This window comes from Lithobates pipiens, unplaced genomic scaffold (assembly GCF_037356315.1).
Source record: "Lithobates pipiens isolate NorthernLeopardFrog02 unplaced genomic scaffold, aLitPip1_a1.2 Scaffold_16, whole genome shotgun sequence".
Lineage (NCBI taxonomy): Eukaryota > Metazoa > Chordata > Amphibia > Anura > Ranidae > Lithobates > Lithobates pipiens.
Genome location: NW_027507748.1, coordinates 5,828,116 through 5,851,837, shown reverse-complemented (window position 1 = coordinate 5,851,837; position 23,722 = coordinate 5,828,116). Strand labels below are relative to the sequence as shown.

At 48.9% G+C, this 23,722-nt stretch overlaps 1 protein-coding gene across 3 annotated transcripts in view; it reads left to right on the top strand.

Annotated features, from left to right (window-relative positions):
- Nucleotides 1-6,064: 6,064 nt before the first annotated feature.
- Nucleotides 6,065-23,722, top strand: part of LOC143981560 (cell adhesion molecule CEACAM2-like) — a 74,195-nt gene continuing 56,537 nt past the window's right edge. For all 3 annotated transcript variants that reach the window (XM_077479507.1, XM_077479508.1, XM_077479506.1), the window contains exon 1: nt 6,065-6,195. In XM_077479507.1, the coding sequence (XP_077335633.1) occupies nt 6,096-6,195 (100 nt within the window). In that variant the 5' untranslated portion in view covers nt 6,065-6,095. The remainder of the gene's footprint in view (nt 6,196-23,722) is intronic.

Genomic DNA, 23,722 nt, shown 5'->3' with positions numbered 1-23,722 from the left:
GCCAGTTTTATGGAGAGAGAGCAGCGCCAAATGGAGTAGGGGGGGACCAGTGACTCCACGTGCTCAGCGGTCATTACCGCTGGAGCACTTTAGCCCGATACCTCGCCAGGGGAGCGGTGGCTGGCAATCACAGCCAAGGAGAGGGAGAGAACATCCACCCATCCCCCCTCCAGCGAACAGCAGCCCCAGGGATCCAGGAAAGGTGATTGAGACATACACATCGCAGGGACAGGAGCACAAGGGTGGGGGAGCACAGCTCAACACATGGCTCGGCTCCACCCCCCCAAGAACGGGAGGCCAGGGTTGCAGGAGAAGGTCAGAGCAGCCAGCTGGCCCAGCATGGGAGAGCCGTGATGCGGGTCAGGTGGCAGGGTAGGCCCGCTGTCCCATGTGACCAATGGGAGGACATAAGAAGCGCTGTGAAGGTGGGAGCGAGGTCAGAGGTCGAGCAACAAATGCCTAGACCGGGAGCCCCGATAGGAGGGCATGAGCTAGTCTGGTGCATCAGGACAGAGAGAAGCACAGAAACAGCAACGCAGACCCCCGGGAACCAGCGCAGGACCCTCTGGGGTGTAGCCAGGGGTCGTTCATCCAGAGGATAACAACGACGGATCGGAGGGAGAACTGTCCGGGTCAGAGAGGGGCGATGACCAGGGACATCCGGGAGCGGCAGATTACAGAGTGCCGGCTGGTGGGCCTTGTCCTGGGCAGCCCGGCGAGTGCAATTCTTCCTTACCTGTTTCTTCTTTATATAAAAAAAAAGGGGGGTAGATCAGGGTGGACAGCAGGGTCCCCAATTGAGGGTAGTTCATCAGGGGCAGGAAGTCAAAAGGGGGAATAGGTGGAGGGCTTGACATTAGTGCTGATAGAGCAGTTCGATCTGGTGAGTGGAAACGCAGTGATCTGCTATTCCTCATACCTTATTTCAACTTGGTTACAGGTGTTCACCTTCTTGGGGTTGTTAGTATACCTGGAGACCATTAGCGAGACACGTCTGACGAATGGTGTTAGGGCATGGCTGTGGTGCAGCAAACAATTTTGACAACGATGGGGCCGTTCTACAGCTACGCCGATGGAGATTACGTGGATATTCGCCTGTGTATGAAGCTTAGGACAGCGGAGCGGGCTCCTGATCAATTTCAGGAGGGGTCGGAGGTACCGCAGCCTCTGGACAACCGACTGAAAAAGGTAAGTTTGGGGCTAGCTGTCACTCCAATCGCACGCGTTCTGGCCGCGGGGTTCCCATGCACTGGTAGGTGGTTCAGATGAGGAGGGTCAATGCCAGTGGAGGGATCGGACACTTCCTTTTCTCAGCAAGTGCCTTGACAAGAAAGCGGCTCAGGTGTTGGAATCGGGTTTCTCGAGCGGTTTCAAAATAAAATGCTCATTAGCGTAGATTTTAAGTTTGGCCCAACTACATCCGACCAAGGTCAAACAAGCTCTGATTGATTCACCACCTTTCCTTCCTTAGGGGGGGGGGTTGGTTAATGATTTGATTGCTCCGGAGGGGTGGGCGGTATCATAGACTTGTTTGGTGGAGCAATATCTTGGGTTCGTCGTTATGGGTAGGGGTCACGGTTCGAAAGCGGATATTGACTCAGCTTTATGGTCTTTGCCAGTTCGTCCAGACAATTGCCATCTGCCAGGCTGTACTTGGAAGGTGGCTTACAACGTGGATCATTGTCTCCCAAGGAGAGGCTCCACATCAGGTGCTTTCTTCATAAATTGGGTAGTACGGGACGTCCCCGGGATCAACTCAGTTATTCACTATATGGGTGACTTCATATGCGTTTCTCAACCAGGTTACAACATTGGCATCGTTGGGGGGACATTGCAACATATAGTGGAAAATTTGGGGTCCCGCTAGCAAATAAAAAAAAATAGAAATAAATAAATAAATGAAAATAAAAAACAATAAAAATTTAAGTCCCCACGTCTACCATTGTTTTCCTAGGAATTGCAGTGGATTAGTGGAATGGAATGCCGATTGTCGACGGACAAGCAGAAAATCTCAAGGCAGGAGTCGTGGGACCTTTACTAGGCGCGAATACAGCAGCATCAGTTACAATTGCTGTGGGGAAGCAAAATTTTGCTTGCCATATAATTCCCATAGGTAGGGTTTGGCCGCCAACTGTTGGCAGCATCTGCTGTAGTAAATGCCCCCAAAGAACTTTGTGAGCTCAACTGTGAGCACAGAGGGCACTTGCGGGGGTGCAGGGGGTGCGGGAATTCCTGGAGTTGTTAATGGGCACGCTTTATGGAGGCATGGTCCCATCAGCGATGGCGAGTTAGATTGTTCACTTACGCTTCAGGCTCCACGAGCTATCGGGCCTTCTGTCAGGAAGACCGTAGCGCTACCGTTTGCCCCCCAGCGTGCGGGGGTAGGCCTTGTTCTTGAGGAACTTTGTTCTCCTGGAACTGTTTCCAATTGTGATAGTGATGGAAACGTGGGGGGAATCCTTCTGGAACTTAAAGGTGCATCTCATTTGTGGCAACCTGGGGGGGGCGGTTCGTAAAGGCTGGTCGGCAGCGTCCAGGTCGGTGGTTGGGACATTGGGCATTGTGCTGCTTGCAAATGGAATGCTTTCGATTACGCTGTATACCTGCCAGGTATTGATAACAACTTGGCGGCAGCTTTAAACAAAGTAAAAAGTCCTGCGCAAATGGTGCCACTAAAAAATAAATGTATAAAGAAATATAAATGTATAAAAAAATATAATATATAAAGTCAATAAATCAAGGTAAACACACCGATGTGTGAAAACAGTGAAAAATAGGAGAAAAGGCGGGACCAGCTGTTCAAAAATAGATAAATCCAGGCTCTCAGAACTCTCACCTCAAAGATGGAATAATCAGGCAAAGTAAAATAACCCCAGAAGATTCTCCTTAATATTTCTCTATGTAATAACCAAGGAATAATAGATGAAGCCTGTAGTATATCCTTCTGCCACTAGAGGGCCATTTCCAATACTTGAATACAACACTGCAGCTTGTAATTCCGTGGTATAGAGCTTGAAAAAAACACAGAGGAGAGGGGGAGAGGGAGAAAGAGAGGGGGACTCCAATAGTGTAGTAGTTGAATGAATGGACAAATTTATTAAAGCATAAAAAATGGACTCTCACATAAGCAAAAAAAAGGGTAACACAGAGCAGATAAAAATGAAGACCTGGCGTTTTCAGCCAGTCTTACGCTGTTTCCGGTTGTCCTACGGCCACTCCCTACACGTTACGTCACGTCATGTGACTTCTTCAATGGGGATTGTTTATTCTTATGTGATAGTTGGTGTTAACTATTTTGTCCCGCTGCATTTTTTAGCAACACATGCACTTTTGTATCACTTTCACTGTGGATTTTGTATTGCTATAATTTTTACTTTTCCATTTTTTGACACGTATTTAGTCATTTTTGCACGTTTGAGCACTTAATAGCACGAGGGTCCATTTTTCACATTGGCGGCAGCTTTGTTTTGTTTTCAGCAGGTTGGGTGCTGGGAGTTGGTACCAGACGTGGAACAACACGGGTCAGCTGTTCTGACTTAGGTGGAGCATTGCCTTGGGGATCGCAGCACAGGGGATTATAATCTCTGTGATTGCGACAACTTGGGGGGGGGGGGCTATTCCACGGCAGGGCAGGAATGTGGAGTAGGCTGGTACAAGCGCGGCACCGCCTCCGAGGGTCGATAGGCAGGCCACGCAGGTCTCTAATTTTTCTTCACATAGGATTTGAGAGAGGTATAGCGGCAGCCGCCTTTGATCGGAAATTGGCAGAATTGGCCTTTCTTTTCAAAGTATGAGGCAACCAGTTCCATTGCCATGCTACGTGGCCTAATTTCGGGGCTGAGCAACATTTTTAGCTCAGAGTATAAATGTGCCGTATTCCACTCGGCCTTCACACTGATTTCCTTTGGGATGTTGCGGATAAGCGAGTTAGTCAGTCCCCTTTAAAACGGTCTCCAGGGGGACAGCTGATGGAGGGCTGTGGGTATTTGCAAGATTCGGTCAGTAGGTGGGTAAGGCGGTCAAAGAACAGAAAACCGGTCGGACCGGTAAGTACATGCGACTGGAAGGTTCCGGACTACGGAGTCACACATTTGTCAGGTAAGAGGAGCATGATCTTTAGGGACAGCGGCATGGGTTCACAGGCTCTGTGCGGATATATAGCGATGGGTCGTCCTTGCCAAGGCTACAGTTCATAGCCAGGTTTTTAAAAAAAGGTTGACAACGGCGGCTATGATCCAAAAAATGTATGCCTCCCAGTCTTTCTGGACTGGGGCGGTCATGGAGGCTTCCTGGGCCGGACTCCGTCATGAAACACATAAGCGCCTTGGTAGGTGGGACTCGGACAGATTTGAGTTGTATAGTCTCCCACATTCGTGGCAGAATTGGTCTAAAGATGGGTTTTTCAGGCTTTATTTTGGTGTTCAGTATGGGGGAAATTGCTGGTTGGTCTGTCATTTTATTGTTTACAGGTGCAGAAGTTGGCCAAGTAGATCCTGGGTCACTCATATGTTTCCTGGGGTGGGCCAGAAGAGCTTATGTTCAGCCGAACAGTAGGCAGTGGGGCATCCCCAGTCAGGAAGCTCAGCAGGGATGGTTATTGGTTGGTCAGATATGGCGGGCAGTACGTCTTGTCCAGCTAAAAAGGTTGATGGGACCCGAGTAGAAGAAAACACAGAAGTGAGTAAGTTTGTGATTAGGAACAGGGGTGGGATTATACATCATAGAGTGCTATAGGTGGTTAGAGGGAGGTATCTTGGGAGCGATGGGGTGCAGTTTAATGAAGTGGGAAACGATCTTTGGACTCTAGGTTTGCTGGAAAGCATACAGCGAGCAAGGAGGGTGTGGAGGCGCCCGCAAGGGTAAGGTTTTACCCCTTTCATGCTGTGGCAGTGGTTGGGTCTTTGGAGGAGGAAAATATGGATGTTATATGCCTCTATACCATGGTTGGTACCCATCTGTGGTATGGGGTTAACATGGTTGGTACCCATTTGTGGTATGGAATTAACATGGTGGTACCCATCTGTGGATGGGGTTATCAGGTACCTTCCGGTTAATGAGGGGTTAACCTGGAAGGGGTAAAAGGTAGGTCACTGCGAAAGTTGAGTACCGTCTCCGGGTCCGGGGGCTTGTGACTGGAGGCCTAAAGTTAAAAGAAGTTTTTCGCAGTGACCAGTGATGTGTGTTACCCTCGAATACCCCAAGAGGACATAAGTTGGGTTAAGATTTATTTAAAATGTTATTTGTTTAATTTTAAAGTAATTGTTAATAAAAGGCCGTCAAGGCCATTTACTCCAAAAATCTTGTTATGTCATTTGTGAGGGGGTTTGGAGGGTTTGGATATTATGTTTAACGGGTGGCTTAACCAACTGTGGGTTAGGTCCTTCACATGTCAGATGGATGCAGCCAAATACAGGACCATTCTGGATGAAAACCTGTTGGAGTCTGCAAAAGACCTGAAACTGGTACGGAGATTTATCTTCCAACAAGACAATCATCCCAAACATACAGCAAAATCTACAAAGGAATGGTTCACAAATAAACGTATCCAGGTGTTAGAATGGCCAAGTCAAAGTCCAGACCTGAATCCAATCGAGAATCTGTGGAAAGAGCTGAAAACTGCTGTTCACAAACGCTCTCCATCCAACCTCACTGAGCTCCAGCTGTTTTGCAAGGAAGAATGGGCAAGAATTTCAGTCTCTCGATGTGCAAAACTGATAGAGACACCCCAAGAGACTTGCAGCTGTAATCGCAGCAAAAGGTGGCTCTACAAAGTAATAACGCAAGGGGGCCGAAAAATTTTGCACACCCCACTTTTGATTTTTTTATTAGTTAAAAAAGTTTCAAAAATCCAAAAGATTTCGTTCCACTTCACAATTGTGTCCCACTTGTTGGTGATTCTTCACAATCTTTATGTTTGAAGCCTGAAATGTGGCAAAAGGTTGAAAAGTTCAAGGGGAACGAATACTTTCGCAAGGCACTGTATAGATAAAGAAAAGGAAATGCAAGTCACACAATGCAGAATCTTCTTCCTCTTTTATTATTTTCTACAAATTCTCATTCATCATCCACACAGACCAGAGACCCCGACTGCAGCGATGTGTCCCCTCCGTGTCCTCCTCCTGTGTCCCCTCCGTGTCCTCCTCCTGTGTCCCCTCCGTGTCCTCCTCCTGTGGACTCTTCTCTGTCCAGGCACAGGTATGTAAGAACATTATAAAGAGGTGATGATAGAGTATTCTTTTCTTTATTCTTTTATTTCACTATTAACACTTGACCTTTTCCATTATTTGCACAGTATTCTATAACAGTGGAAGCTGGTGCTCAAAATTTTTTAGAAAAATGCAGCCACTGTGCCCATAAAATGCAGCCACTGTGCCCATAAAATGCAGCCACCTGTGCCATCATATGCAGCCACTGTGCCCACCGACCCCCCCACTCGCATCTCTGACATCACCCAACCCCCACACGTCTCTGGAAGCAACCCCTGTGTGCAGCTCTGGCAGTACCATTTCCCCCTCGCATGGCTCTGGCAGCACTGAACCCCCCCGCGTGCGGCTCTGACAGAGGGGACTTATCGCAGCAGCTCCTCCAGCGTGTCTCCTCCGCTCCTCTTCCTTAGTGCCAGGCACGACCACGCAATTGTCAGTTAAAGCGATGTAGTGCCGTATTGCAAAAAATGGCCTGGTCATTAAGGGGGAAAATCGTTCCAGGGCTGAAGTGGTTAATAAAGGACTTGTCAAAAAACGTCTAAGGCCGCGTACACACGGGCGGACTGTCTGTCCAACTTAGTCCGCTGAAACGTGTTTCAGCGGACAGTCCGCTTGTGTGTGGGCTTCAGCTGACTTTTTCAGCGGACAGTCTGGCGGACTAAGTCTTTCGGAATTTCCGTAATATTGTCCGTCCAACTTTGGTTTCAGCGGACAGTCCGCTCGTGAGTAGGCAAGTTGGACGGACTAAGTATGGCGCATGCTCAGAAAGGATTTACACGGCCGAAGGTTGCATTGCAGTGTATTGGATGTCGTATTTCTAGTCCCGTCATACGTGCTGTACACGTCATCGCGCAAGCTTTCAACGGACTGTCTGCTCATCGTGTGTGGTCAAGTCCGTTCATTCAAAAGTAGGACAGACTGTCTGTCGGATTGTCTGACGGACTTAGTTGGACAGACAGTCCGCCCGTGTGTACGCGGCTTAACTTTAATTGATTGTAAGAACCCGCAGTACAAGGATTATTCTACCTGTGCTCAAAAAAAAACAATAAATAGTCCCATTTCTGCCCCCCGGCCCCTCGCTGAACAAATGGGGCTCAGGAAATTTTTATTTTATTGCTGCAAAGTTGGAGATTACTCTGTGGTGCCCTGATGCAAAAAGCCTCGCTCTGCCCTTCGGGTTCCCTGATGAATTGCAGGGTCCCAGACCCTGTACAGGAAAGCTGACTCCACCCCCTTATTGGCAGCCATAATTATATAGGAAAAGTAATAAATAGAAAAAAACATCAATTTACTTTTTCCTACAAGTTTTTTTTTGTACAAAAAATGCAACGAGCCCCCAAAATGTGTATACCAGACCCTCATTGTCCTTGTCCCCCCTGGATGAGGGTCTGCTATATATATTTTGGGGGTTCCTGTTGAATTTTATGCGAATAAAGAAAACTTACAGAGAAATGGGAATTATCAGCATTTTAAACAGGTTTTTTACCTTTTTAAATGTACTTTTGCTGTACTGCCTGTTTAGATGGTGGAGATGGGCCACTTCATAAGAAAGTTTATGGGACTTCTTTTTAGCATTCAGCTAACTTCTCCTTGCCAAACAATCATTAAAATGAAAAAGTTTTGTGTTGGTACATGTGCCCAGAGGCAGTGCCCAACCCCCATGCATTTTTTTTTTGCCAATCCATTAGCTATTAGCCTTACAAATGGAGAACATTTATTTTGCCATCCACAACATCACCCCCAACTACATCTCCAACCTCCTCTGCAGATATCGCCCAAATTGTCCCCTCCGCTCCTCCCGGGACCTCCTGCTCTCTAGCTCCCTTCTTACCTCCTCTCATGCTTGCCTTCAGGGCTTCTCCAGAGCCTCTTCCTTCCTCTGGAACTTCCTGCCCCAGTATATCCGATAAGCCCTAATCTGTCCACCTTTAGGAGATCCCTGAAAACTCACTTATTCTGGGAAGCCTATCCCACACCCACCTAACAACCCCATCAAATCATTTCCCGCATCTATTACATTTCGTACCACCACCCCCTCCCTTTAGAATGTAAGCTCTATGAGCCGGGACCTCTGGTCCCTTCTGTATTGTACTGTAATTGTGCTGTCCCCCACATACATTGTAAAGTGCTGCATAAACTGTTGGCGTTATATAAATCATGTATAATAATAATATTATAATAATAATAACTTTAATAATTTGACAGATTCAGCTCCCAATGACTCAGGGCTGGCAATAGGGGGATACAGGCAGTCCTCTGCCCCTATAACTTCAGCATGGGTGCGTTACCCTTTAGGTCAGCGGGGGAGGGGTGGGTTCAAGTCCTGCAGGGGCTGCCTGTGGCTGTCTCCCCAAGGTGCGTTGTGTCCCCCAGTCTGCAGTATATTTGCTCCAGAGCCCCCTGGTGGTGGAAGCCGGCAGACAGGATTACAGAGCACAGAATCTTCTCCCTAAATGGTTGGAGATGGTGGGCGGGACTGGGGTGTGGCCACATTCTACCTGTCCTCACACAGGTGACTAGTGATGGACGAACTTCCAATGGGACGTTTCACGAACGCGGACCGCGAACGCGGCCGATAGTTCGCGAACCGTAACGTTCACGGCGGGCCCCATTGACTTCAATGGCAGGCGAACTTTACAAACCTACAGGTCATATTTGTAGCCACAAAATAATTACTAGCTGTGCACACATAGTCCCACCACATGGCCAATGACATAACACATGTATGAGGTGAATCTGGGATCAACAACTACAAGCATTCTTTTTTTATATGTGAAATTCTGACAATTCAGGACTGTGGAGCGCATGAAGGCAATGGAGGAGAGGAAAGGTCAGGGTAGGCAAAGAAGAGGGTGCAGGAGATGATCACCAGCAGCGTGACATACAGCAATGACACCTGCACCGTGATAGAGTGATCTGACACCAGCACCGTGATGGAGAGCACTGACATCAGCAGCGTAACATACAGCAATGACACCTGCACCGTGATAGAGTGATCTGACACCAGCACCGTGATAGAGAGCACTGACACCTGCACCGTAAGCAGCCCCAGGAGTAAGTCAGCATAGCACAGGGATGGTGGGAGCCCCTCATAATGAGCATAGCACAGGGATGGTGGGAGCCCCTCATAATATGCACAGCAGAGGTACAGCCCCAGGAGTAAGTAAGCATAGCACAGGGATGGTGGGAGCCCCTCATAATTAGCATAGCACAGGGATGGTGGGAGCCCCTCATAATATGCACAGCAGAGGTACAGCCTCAGGAGGAAGTCAGCATAGCACAGGGACGGTGGGAGCCCCTCATAATGAGCATAGCACAGGGATGGTGGGAGCCCCCCATAATATGCACAGCAGAGGTACAGCCCCAGGAGGAAGTCAGCACAGCACAGGGATGGTGGGAGCCCCTCATAATGAGCACAGCACAGGGATGGTGGGAGCCCCTCGTAATAAGCAGCTCCAGGAGGAAGTCAGCACAGCACAGGGATGGTGGGAGCCCCTCATAATGAGCATAGCACAGGGATGGTGGGAGCCCCTCATAATATGCACAGCAGAGGTACAGCCCCAGGAGGAAGTCAGCACAGCACAGGGATGGTGGGAGCCCCTCATAATAAGCAGCCCAAGGAGGAAATCAGGACAGCACAGGGATGGTGGGAGCCCCTCATAATGAGCATAGCACAGGGATGGTGGGAGCCCCTCATAATAAGCAGCCCCAGGAGGAAGTCAGCACAGCACAGGGATGGTGGGAGCCCCTCATAATGAGCACAGCACAGGGATGGTGGGAGCCCCTCGTAATAAGCAGCCCCAGGAGGAAGTCAGCACAGCACAGGGATGGTGGGAGCCCCTCATAATGAGCATAGCACAGGGATGGTGGGAGCCCCTCATAATATGCACAGCAGAGGTACAGCCCCAGGAGGAAGTCAGCACAGCACAGGGATGGTGGGAGCCCCTCATAATAAGCAGCCCCAGGAGGAAATCAGGACAGCACAGGGATGGTGGGAGCCCCTCATAATGAGCATAGCACAGGGATGGTGGGAGCCCCTCATAATAAGCAGCCCCAGGAGGAAGTCATCACAGCACAGGGATGGTGAACTTTACAAACCTACAGGTCATATTTGCAGCCACAAAATAATTACTAGCTGTGCACACATAGTCCCACCACATGGCCAATGACATAACACATGTATGAGGTGAATCTGGGATCGACAACTACAAGCATTCTTTTTTTATATGTGAAATTCTGACAATTCAGGACTCTTGAGACAATGGAGGCGAGGGAAGGTCAGGGTAGGCAAAGAAGAGGGTGCAAGAGATGATCACCAGCACCAGCACCGTGATATACAGCACTGACACCTGCACCGTAAGCAGCCCCAGGAGGAAGTCAGCATAGCACAGGGATGGTGGGAGCCCCTCATAATATGCACAGCAGAGGGTGCAGCAGAGTAAGGCTGAGTGAGCCACTCAACCAATTCTGGTGCTTCCTTTGACGTAATCGCACGCACCTTCTGCAATTTCCCACTTTGGCTCAAGCCTGTTGCTCCTGCCCTACCCCTACCACCCCTGCGGAAGGGCCTGCCTCTTCCTCTGCCTGTCATTTTTTAAATGACCCTGTGACAAAACTCTCTACAGAAGTTCAGTATGTATGTGGAAAAAGGTATATAACACCCCGCTTCAATCTATTGTTTTTGGGGGCCACTGGTCTATCACACCAGTTACAATACTTTTTTTTTTGGATTGCGTTTGTCACTCTTTGTAGTATCGCTGCAGAACCGCTCAGCAGTCACAATGCTGGACAGTGGAAAAGCACTATACTATGCTTTCTATATGTGCAAGTATTTTATACGTGTATTACACAACTATATACTGCACACCAAATAGTACACCTATACCAGTCCTTAAGGACCTTTGTGGAACTAGTAGGTTGTGATTAGCAGACTGTACCTCACTCAACCCTATATACTGTAGTACGCTATACCTTACCAGTCCTTAGAAGGACCTTTGTGGAACTAGTAGGTTGTGATTAGCAGACTGTACCTCAGTCCCTATACTGATAAAGGACTACTGCAGCAGAAGGGCAGCAGTCAGCAGTAGTGCACCTCAACCCTATATATTGTGGACCTATACCAGTCCTTAAGGATTAGCAGACTGTACCTCACTCAACCTTATATACTCTTGTATGCTATACCTTACCAGTCCTTAGAAGAACCTTTGTGGAACTAGTAGGTTGTGATTAGCAGACTGTACCTCTCGCAACCCCATATACTGTAGTACACTATACCTTACCAGTGCTTAGAAGGACCTTTGTGGAACTAGTAGGTTGTGATTAGCAGACTGTACCTCAGTCCCTATACTGATAAAGGACTGCTGCAGAATAGGGCAGCAGTCAGCAGTAGTGCACCTCAACCCTATATATTGTGGACCTATACCAGTCCTTAAGGATTAGCAGACTGTACCTCACTCAACCCTATATATTCTAGTACACTATACCTTACCAGTCCTTAGAAGGACCTTTGTGGAACTAGTAGGTTGTGATTAGCAGACTGTACCTCAGTCCCTATACTCATAAAGGACTACTGCAGCAGAAAGCAGTCAAGTATAATATTCTTTCTATATTTGGAAGAAAGAATATTATACGTGTACAAGCCTATTACCATACCAGTCCTGAAAAGGACCTTTGTGGACTTAATAGTAACAGCTACTGATTAAACTGACTGTCCCTCACTGCCACACACAGCTTCCTGCCTGTCCCTATTTAAACTGACAAAACACAGGCTGCTGGAACAATAACTTGAATAGCACTCAAAACTATATCCTGTACTACTACACCATACCAGTCCTGAAAAGGACTTTTGTGGACCTAATTGTAACAGCTAATGATTAAACTGACTGTCCCTCTCTGCAACACACAGCATCCTATCTGTCCCTCTCTCAGCCCTGACAAAAGACAATCTGCAGCAACAATGACTTGAATAGCAGTGCCTCAAACCTATATCCTGAACTACACCTATACCATAGCAGTCCTTAAAAGAACTTTTGTGGACCTAATAGCTAGCGATTTGGTTCACTGCAGTCTCTCCCTGCTCCACACAGCAACCTCTCCCTATAGTTACAGTAAAAAGAATGTAAAATGGCCGCCGGATCGGGTCTATTTATAAGTTAGGGGGAATGTCCAAGTGTCCATGTGCTGTAATGTCTCAATTGGCTGTCCTGTACCCCATGATGGATGTGTCATCAGGTCAAAGTTCTTTTTCAAAGTAAACACGTAAGTCCGCCGGGCGAACAGCAGCAATAGTCCGCCGAACGGGCGGACCGCGAACAGCCGTAATTCGCAGCAAACCGACCGCCGGGCGAACAGTTTGGCCATCCCTACAGGTGACCACTGCACTCTGGCTGAAGCTTCTGAAGATGGGGTGACACCGAGGAGGAGAAATGAGGGCAGCCGGCCTTCATCCTCCAGTCATGTGATAAGAGGCCGTCTGCTTTCTCCTGACCTGCCGGCGGTTTCCAGTGTCCCAGGTCAAAATAAGCATCAGTCCACAGAGTTCCGGGTCACGGTCAGATGATGCTAGTGGCGTGCACGTGTTCGGAATATGCGTGTTCCTTCGTCACGCTTGTTCCAAACGCGGCGCCGGTGAAATCAACCGGTGCCGCCAAACAAAGTGTACACAGCCTGAGAGGATGGTCTCCTCTGAAGCCCCGCTGTCCATCCTGTTGTCCATTTGGATTTCTCTTATGATGTGCCTGCTTACATCTTACACAGTGAGTGCATTTTCTACTACAATTAAAAGCTTGTGTTATACGACTGCACTCAGGGTGGCGCTGCTTGTTCTCTGTTTTTATATTTCTCCTAAAGGTGTTTCTACCCTTCAGCGTGCCGCCTCCTGTCTGAGCCACTTCCATTTCCCTGTGGTTATACACCCAGGCTACAGATTCCATTTTTTCCCATCAATTGAACTCACATCAGGAGTCATTCATTTATTGAAGAACTTTTTACTGACTTACTGCTGCCATATTGTCTTAATTGTGTCCCACTCCTTGACAATTTTAACCCCTCCCCCCTCGTCCCACATATAATACAGACTTGCTCATATTTGATATCTCTAGTGCAACAAAACACGGCATATTCCAGATGAGGTCTTACTAATGATTTGTACAGATGATGTCTCTCTCTCTGGAGTCCATACCTCTCTAATACAAGAACTGCAGCTTGGCATTGCATGTTATTATTGAGCTTATGATCTACCAGAACCCCCAGATCCTTCTCCACTATGGATCCCCCCAGATCCTTCTCCACTTTGGATCCCCCAGATCCTTCTCTACTATGGATCCCGCAGATCCTTCTCCACTATGGATCCCCCAGATCCTTCTCCACTATGGATCCCCCCAGATCCTTATCCACTATGGATCCCCAGATCCTTCTCCACTATGGATCCCCCCAGATCCTTCTCCACTATGGATCCCCCCAGATCCTTCGCCACTATGGATCCCCCCAGATCCTTCTCCACTATGGATCACCCCAGATCCTTCTCCACTATGGATCACCCCAGATCCTTCTCCACTATGGATCCCCCCAGATCCTTCTCCACTATGGATCCCCCAGATCCTTCTCCACTATGGCTCCCCCAGATCCTTCTCCACTATGGATCCCCCAGATCCTTCTCCACTATGGATCCCCCCAGATCCTTCTCCACTATGGATCCCCCCATATCCTTCTCCTCTATGGATCCCCCCAGATCCTTCTCCACTATGGATCCCCCCAGATCCTTCTCCACTATGGATCCCCCCAGATCCTTCTCCACTATGGATCCCCCAGATCCTTCTCCACTATGGCTCCCCCAGATCCTTCTCCACTATGGATCCCCCAGATCCTTCTCCTCTATGGATCCCCCCAGATCCTTCTCCACTATGGATCCCCCCAGATCCTTCTCCACTATGGATCCCCCAGATCCTTCTCCACTATGGCTCCCCCAGATCCTTCTCCACTATGGATCCCCCAGATCCTTCTCCACTATGGATCCCCCCAGATCCTTCTCCACTATGGATCCCCCCATATCCTTCTCCACTATGGGTCCCCCAGATCCTTCTCCGCTATGGATCCCCCCAGATCCTTCTCCGCTATGGATCCCCCCAGATCCTTCTCCATTATGGATCCCCCAGTTGTACTCCCCCTAGTATGTATCATGCATATTCGTAGCCCCCAAGTGCAGAACTTTACATTATTCAACATTAAACCTCATCTGCCACATAGTCCCCCAATTAGACAGAGCATTGAGCTCGGCTTGTAAACTGGAGACATCCTGTATAGAGATGGCCTTGCGGTTCGCCCGGCGGTTGGTTTACGGTGAACTTTGCTCGTTCGCGATTCGCCAAACCGGCGGATTTCTGGCGCTGTTCGCGGCGGCCATATTTGTTTACATTGTGAAGAACTTTGACCCATGACACATCCATCATGGGGTACAGGACAGCCAATTGAGATATTTTAGCACATGGACAATTGGACATTCCCCCTACCTTATTAATAGACCTGATCTGGCGGCCATTTTACATTCTGTCTTTTGTCAGTGTAGGGAGAGGTTGCTGTGTGGAGCAGGGAGAGACTGTAGTGACACAAATCACTAGCTATTAGGTCCACAAAAGTCCTTTTAAGGACTGGTATAGGTGTACAGTATATAGGGTTCTGGTGCACTGCTACTGACTGCTGTGCTGGTGATTGCTGAGTGCACTGCTGACCGATTCTGTAGCTGTCTTTTGTCAGTGTAGGGACAGGACGCTGTGTGGAGCAGGCACAGTCAGTTTAATCACTAGCTATTACTATTAGGTCCACAAAGGTCCTTTTAAAGACTGGTATAGGTGTACAGTATATAGGGTTGTACACGTATAATATACTTTCTTTCAAATATACAAAGTATATTATGGTGCACTGCTGACTGCTGTGCTGCCGATGCTGCCCGATTCTGCAGCTGTCTGTTATCAGTGTAGGGACTGAGGGACAGTTTGGTGTTCTGAGCAGGGACAGTCTGCAAATCACTAGCTACTAGGTTCCCAAAACGGTCCTTTTATAGGTGTACAGTATATAGGTTTGTACACGTATAATATACTTTCTTTCAAATATAGAAAGCATATTATAGTACACTGCATGCAGTGCTGCTGACTAATTCTGCAGCTGTCGTTTCTCAGTGTAGGGAGGGACAGTTTGGTTTTTGGAGCCGGGACAGTGTGCAAATCACTAGCTACTATTAGGTCCACAAAGGTCCTTTTAAGGACTGGTATAGGTGTACTATTTGGTGTGCAGTATATAGTGGTGTAATACACGTATAAAATACTTGCACATATAGAAAGCATAGTATAGTGAATTTCCACTGTGCAGCATTGTGACTGCTGAGCGGTTCTGCAGCAATACTACAAAGAGTGACAAACGCAATTAGAAAAAAGTATTATAACTGGTGTGATAGACCAGTGGCCCCCACAAACCACAGATTGAAGCGGGGTGTTATATACCTTCTTCCACATACATACTGCACTTCGAGAGACATTTGTCACAGGGTTATTTAAAAAATGACAGGCAGAGGAAGAGGCAGGCCCTACCGCAGGGGTGGTAGGGGTAGGGCAGGAGCAACAGACTTGAGCCAAAGTGGCAAATTGCAGAAGGTGCATGCGATTACGTCAAAGGACGCACCAGACTTGGTTGAGTGGCTCACTCAGCCTTACTCTTCTGCACCCTCCTCATCCTCTCGATTTGCACCCTCTTCACTCTCTGCTGTGTACACCCCCAAAGACACTACCACCAACACCACCACCACCATATACCTTCCGCTTGAGTCACAGGAATTATTTTCCAATCCATCACACGACATTGCGATGCGCAGTCAGTCTTGGCATTGGATCAGGAAGTGGAGGTAGCAACAACCGCCACTCAGCAGTCTGATGACAGTACCTAGATCAGCCCAAGGAGGAGGTTGGTCCCCGGTGTTGCTGCCTACTCCGAGATCTCTACTTATAGCGGTGGGGAAGGTGACGTTGATGATGACGTCTCTAGTGATGTCACGTGGGGATAGAGGAAGAGGAGGGGAGTTCAGAGGGAGATATGGACCAGCAGATAGGGAGGAGAAGCAGGAATAACTTATATTGCACAGGAGGGACAAAGCAGACTGCTAATGTTTCAGGAGCGAGTCATCGACCATGTACGGTCACATCTGGTGCTCCCAGGATGTCGGCACATGGCTCCGCAGTGTGGGCTTTTTTTGACGTGTCCGCTGCTGACAATAGTGTTGCCATCTGCAGCATTTGCAGTCAACGCATAAGTCGCAGTAAGCCCAACACTCACCTGCCTACACCGAGCCCAGTGGGAGCAACGGAACCCACAAAGCCACACTCCAGGCTCTCACCGTCCAGCCTCATCTTCTACTTCTCCTTCTCCTCTCTCCTCACAATTGTCCTCCACTCCACCTTCCATCATGCCATCCTCACGTTTTTCTGGAAAAAGGCAGGCTTCCGTGGGCCAAATGTTCGAGCGTAAAAAAATTATGACGCCAGATAACCCTCTTGCCCAATGGTTGACGGCTGGCTTGTCAGAACTGATAGCCCACCAACTACTGCCATATAAACTGGTGGACTCGGAAGCCTTTCGAAAATTTGTGGCCATTGGAACACCACAATGGAAGGTCCCAGGAAGGAGGTATTTCTCATAGAAGGGCATCCCAGAGCTATATGGCCATGTTCAGTGGCAAGTGAATGTATCTCTGGCACACAGTGTCAGTGCCAAGTAGGGATGAGCCGAACACCCCCCCGGTTCGGTTCGCACCAGAACTTTCAAACGGACCCCAAATTCGTACAAACGTTAGAACCCTATTGAAGTCTATGGGACTCGAACGTTCGAAATGAAAAGTGCTAATTTTAACTGCTAATATGCAAGATACTGTCCTAAAAAGGGTTTGGGGACCTGGCTCCTGCCCCAGGGGACATGGGTCAATGCCTAAAATGTTTTTAAAAATGGCCGTTTTGGCGGGAGCACTGATTTTAATGACGATTAAAGTGAAAAAAAAAGTGAAATATTCCTTTAAATATTGTGCCTGGGGGGGTGTCTATAGTATGCCTGTGAAGTGCCACGTGTTTCCCGTGTTTAGAACAGTCCCTGCACAAAATGACATTTAACGGAAATAACGTCATTTAAAACTGCTTGCGGTTTTAATGTTATATCTGGTTCCTGCAATATAGTTGAAAATCATTGAGAAAAATGGCATGGGTAGCCCTCCCTGCCCATTACCAGCCCCTTTGTGTCTTGTACGGATATTAAGGGGAACCCCATATCCATATTAAAAAAAGGAAATACGTGTGGTCCCCAGGCCTTATATACTCAGAACAGCAGTATACAGGCGGTGCAAACAAGACAGGGACTGTGTAGGTTTGTTGTGTTAAGTAGAATCTGTTTGTAATTTTCAACTGGTACATTTTTAAAGTGTAGCTCTAGTCAAAAAATCAATTTTTAAGCTTTTTGGAAAACATAGGGAAGGGTTATCACCCCTGTATAATTAGTTTTGCCGTCCGTCTTTTTTCATCTCACTTGCTGTTGTCTCCTTCGGTTTGCAAGTAGGAGATGTTTGTAAGTTGGATGTTTGAAAGTAGAGGCCTGCCCTATATGCTCTGCAGAAATGTCAGAACAAGGTGTTGGTTTTGCCACAACATTGTAAGCCCTCAAAGTGACTCTTGGTGGGTGCTGGAGCGCCCTGCTGTGAACGATTATATCAAGAATTTTAATTACATGCCATTGTTGAACAGTGGTAGAAAAATTGACCTTTGGTGGTTGTGGTGCTGGTGCCACAACACTATAAGTCCTCACAGTTACTCTGGGTGGGCACAGGAACCTATGACATATTATATCAAGAATTGTAATTGCATGCCCCTGTTAAACAGGGGCTGAAAAATTGGGCCTTAGGCACTGGTTCTGGTGCCACGACACTGCAACCTCTCCCATATACTCTAGTTGTAGTGCAGGAATGAGCCCTGCTGCAAAGCATTGCATCAAAAATTGTAATTAAACGCCCCTGTTAAACAGGGGCAGAAAAATTGGGCCTTAGGCACTGGTGCTGGTGCCACGACACTGCAACCTCTCCCATATACTCTAGTTGTAGTGCAGGCATGAGCCCTGCTGCAAAGCATTGCATCAAAAATTGTAATTAAACGCCCCTGTTAAACGGGCAGAAAAATTGGGCTGGTGACAACACCCCGAACCAAAAATGTTCTTCCAACATATCAGCGGAGGAGGAAGAGGATAGACAATCAACATAACAGGACAGTCACTCAGCATCAGCATAGGCAGTCTTGAAGGGATGTGATATTTCTGAAAAAATTATTCGGTTACATCAGCTTCAGGTGCTTGGTAGCTGTGGGTGATCCAAGACTGATTCATCTTGATGAATGTCAGTCGATCAACTGAGTCGGTGGACAGGCGCAACCTGTGATCGGTAACAAAGCCAACAGCAGCACTGAAGGTGCATTCCGAAAGAACGCTGGATGCAGGACAGGCCAGTAGCTCAATTGCATACTGTGCAAGCTCTGGCCAGTGATCCATCCTCAAGACCCAGTAAGCCAGAGGATTTTCAGTGGGAAAGGTGTCCAAGTCTGACCTTGCCCCTAGGTATTCCTGCACCATGTAAATCAGACATTGGCGATGGTTGCTGGAACCGATCATACCTTGGGGCTGCGGACTAAAAAATTGTCTGAAAGCATCGGTCAGACGACCACCTTCTCCACCGCTCCTTCGGACCGATGCCTCAGCAACACGTTGTCCAGGACCAGGAGTTTGTAACCTCCCAGTCTCTGGGAACGCGTTGCACAGACCTTTCTGCAAGGCCTCCCGGAGATGTCTCATCCTCTGCTCCCTCTGCGACGGCAAGATAAGGTTGGCAACCTTACCCTTGTACCGTGGATCAAGGAGAGTGGCCAGCCAGTTATGGTCCCTCTCCTTGATCCGAAGAATATGAGGATCCTTCCGCAGGCTTTGCAGGATCAGGGAGGCCATGCAGCGTAGGTTAGCTGAGGCATTCGGTCCGGAGTCCTCTGGGTCACTAAGGACAACATGATCCGCAGCTACCTCCTCCCAGCCACGTACAAGTCCACGGGTTTCTTGGGACTGTAAATCATCCCTACAAGATTGCTGATGCTGCTGATGCTGAGTGCCAGCCTCCACCTCCATTCTGACTCAATCATCCTCCTCCTCCTCCTCTTCCTGTGTGATGGGTGGCACAGCAGGAACACTGTCTGGATAAAGGGGGCCTTGAGAGGCAAGGAAGTCCTCCTCTTCCTGCCTCTGTTCTGCCTCAAGTGCCCTGTCCATTATTCCACGAACCGTATGCTCCAAGAGGTGGACAAGAGGTACAGTGTCACTGATGCATGCACTGTCACTGCTCACCATCCTTGTGGCCTCCTCAAATGGTGACAGGACAGTGCATGCATCCCTGATCATGCCCCACTGGCGTGGTGAGAAAAAACCAAGCTCCCCTGACCCTGTCCTGGTGCCGTAGTCGCACAGGTACTCATTGATGGCCCTCTGCTGCGTGTGCAGCCGATGCAGCATGGCCAATGTTGAGATCCACCTGGTGGGCATGTCACATATAAGGTGGTTCTTGGGAAGGTTCAACTCCTTTTGGAGCTCAGCCAGCCAAGCACAGGCTCGGCGAAAATGCACACTTTCCTGGCCTACTTCAGGACATCCTGTAAGCCGGGGTACCTGCCCAAGAACCGCTGCACCACCAGGTTAAGGACGTGAGCCACACAGGGCACATGGGTCAATTGTCCCTGTCGGAGGGCGGAGAGGAGGTTGGTGCCATTGTCGCAAACCACCATTCCTGGCTTAAGCTGGCGTGGCGTCAACCACCTCTCGGCCTGCCCCTGCAGAACTGACAAAACATCCGCCCCAGTGTGGCTCCTGTCCCCCAAACAAACCAGCGCAAGCCCGGCATGGCATCGTTTTGCCTGCTTACTTGCGTAGCCCCTGGAACGCCTACGGAGCACCGCTGGTTCTGAGGACAGAGCACTAGAAGAGGCCATGGAGGAAGAAGAAGAGGAGGGGGTGGAGGAGAGAGGTGTGTCACAACCAATAGTAGCATTTTGGAGGCGTGGTGGCGGAACTACCTCCAACACTACTGCACCTTGTCCTGCATCCTTCCCAGGTGCCAGAAGAGTGACCCAATGGGTCGTGAAAGACAGGTAACGTCCCTGTCCATGCCTGCTGGACCATGAGTCAGCAGTAATATGTACCTTACCGCCGACCACCCTGTTCAGCGAGGCAATTACTTTGCCTTCCACATGCCGGTAGAGAGCCGGAATCGCCTTCCGTGAAAAAAAGTGGCATTTTGGGACCTGCCACTAAGGAACCGCACATTGTACAAACTCACGGAAGGGGGCCGAGTCTACCAACTGAAAAGGCAGCAGTTGAAGTGCTAGCAATTTAGCCAAGTTAGCATTCAACCACTGGGCATGTGGATGGCTGGGAGTGAACTTCTTTCGCCGGTCCAGCAGCTGGGGCAGGGACATTTGCCTCCTATAATCGGACGTGGGTGTACTGCTAGCAGAGTGCCCGGAAGCACTTGGCTGTAACATACCTAATTCTACACCTTCATTCCTCTCAGAGCAGGTTTCAGAGAGGACTGAAGGTCTAGTGGGGTTGGAGATCCCAGCTGATGAGGAGCAAGAAGAGGTCCGCTTTATTCTTTAGTGTGGGTCTTTGAGGTACGCTTGCCAATGAGCTGCATGGCAGGTCAACATATGTCTGGTCAAGCATGTGGTGCCCAAGCGGCTGATATTTTGGCCACGCGAGATACGCTTGAGACATATGTTGCAAATAGCAGCGGTGTGATCTGATGCACTCCTCTCAAAAAAGGCCCACACCAAAGAACTTTTAGAATAACACACAGAGGCAGCGCCCTGCACAGGCAGAGCTCTGCGGTGTGATTCAGTCGGTGTGCTGCCCTTAAGCTGGCCCCCGGAGGGCATCCTGCCTCGTTGGACATGTGCCTCCTCCTCCTCCTCTCTCCTACCAGGCACCTGCGTGGAGTCAGTGCCCTCATCATCCCCTCCCTCTTCATCGCTGGAGCAAACCTGGCAGTATGCTGCAGCTTGTGGAACATGACTGCCAGATTGCTGTCCTTCTTGAGCATCCCCTCTCTCTGCATTCATGCTACTGCCTTCCTCTAGCTGAGTGTCATCATCAGAGGCTACAAAACACTGGGCATCCTCCTGGAGCATGTACCCAACACTGTGCTCAAAGAGTTCAGGAGACTCCTCAGGAGGACGTGGTGGGTCTAGGGAAGGAGTCACTGATGATGACATTGAGAGGAGGGAAGACGATGCGTTGGCAGCTGCTTTGCTAGTACCCTGAGCCTGGGTGAGAGAGGATGAGGAGGATGAAGAGGGCTTGGTCATCCACTCTACCAAGTCATTGGCATGTTGCGGCTCAACATGTCCAGCTGCCGAAAAGGACAAGCATGTCCCATGGCCACGTGCTGATGATGACGATGCACCCCGTCCACGACCAGCACTGTTGTCTCTAGACACAGAGCCTGCTTGCCCTCTTTTATCGGCTCACGCCTGTCTGCCTCTCCTTGCTGGCATTCCAAACATGGTAATGGCCAAAAGGGAGATGGGAAAACCAGCAATTGGGTAGTGTATATTGTGCTGGAGGCACACACAACATCCACTAACTCCCGTAGATGGCAGGTGGCTCAATTAGAGAAGAGCTATGTAGGTGGATATAACGGTGTATATTGGGTTCAGGGCACGCAGACAGCACGCACAATCTCCTACAACTGACTGCAAGCTCTATTTAAAAAGAGCAAGATAGTTAGCTATATAGGTGGAGGTTTTTATTTTAAAAAAAAACTGCTGCCAGTTGTATTTACAAAACAAAGACATAAATACTCATTCTTGAAAAGAAGAAAGGAAAACCAACTTAAACAGACTTAATAAAATAGAAAAAAAAACATGCTTTCTTCACCAGCCTAAAAGAAAAGTCACTCGGATTAGAACAGTTTATCTACAATAAAAAAAAACTATCTATATACACTACACACCCTTTATAGACAGGAACGTAACAAAACCATCAGTGCCTACCATGCTTTTAAAATTAGATTGCCCAAAAAAATAAACGTGAGGGACAGAACAGACAGACCCACCACCTAGGGAAAAAGAAGGGGGAGGATCATCAAGGTGGCCGGAAAGAAAAGCCTCTCCACAATCTGGCACACCTTTGCCTGCCCGTTCTTTCTCCCTCAAGATACCTCACCTTCACCAATTCCCGAAAAATATCACCCGCCACCTCATGCACGGGCAGGAACTTGCCCCTAGTGGACAATAAGCACCGCGCGTGCCAGGTGTAATAAAGGCAAACTGTACTAACTAAAAACAGTGACGATAACTCATGACCCCTCCGGACCCTTAAGTCGCCGTACACCCTCTCAGATAAGGTAAGGGCCCGGAGACGGGGATAGCCAATGGCATCCCCAACCTCCCCCAGAACCTACAAGTTGAAAGGTCACTCAACCAAAAAGTGGTCAATGGTCTCCAGTGCCCCTCCACACTCGGGACGAGGATAGCCCCTGTCCTCAAGACTCCGGTACTTTAAGTTCGACCTCACATAGAGCCGTCCATGGAACGCCCTCCATGCAAGATCCCAGAACTTGGCCGGAATTCTCTTAGAATTCAGAAGGGCTAATCCCTCCCTGAGAACCCTGTCCGGACAATCCCTTAAGGCTAGTGGTCTCAAAAAGTCAGAGGTCATGACCCGCTGGTATAGCTCGCTCCGACCCAACGAGCCCACCTCCAGGGCCGTTATTCTCCACCGCCTCGGTACCCTTATGGCAGTTGGAACATAGGTGGGGAGGTACCCATGGGATCTCCGTAGATCACCGGGGCGACCACCCCCCTCCCACCCAATCAGGAAAACCAGAAACCAGTTCTTACATGAGCGTTCCCACAGGGAGGGTTCGCCCTGAAAAATGGATTGTAGGTTGAACTTAAGAAACACCACGGTAAAGAAAACCATGGGATTAATCATGTCCAACCCACCCTGCCTCCTCTGTCGGTACGTGACCTCCCTCTTTATCAGATTCAGCCTGTTTCCCACAAAAACAGAAAGAACACACCGCAGATCCGCGCATAGAGCGATCTTGGCAGAAGACAAACGTAGCTGACAAAGAGGAATTCGGGAAGCAAATAGGTTTTGACCAGACTCACCCTTTCCCTCAGTGACAGCTTCCAGCCTTTCCAGGCATTAACCTTTTGGATGGCACTCACCAGCCTGCGCTCCCAATTTAGTTTGGGATAGTCAACCTGGCCAAAAAGAATGCCCAGAATTCTAATTTCTGGCCGGGGCGTGGGGAACACGTCCGGGAGGGCAAACTGCTCACCCTCCCTCCCCAACCAGAGAACTTCACTCTTAGTCCAGTTGACCAGCGAACCGGACGCCTCGGAGTAATCTCCAATCTGTGTTTCCACAAACTGGGCCTCCTTTCGGCTAGCCACTAC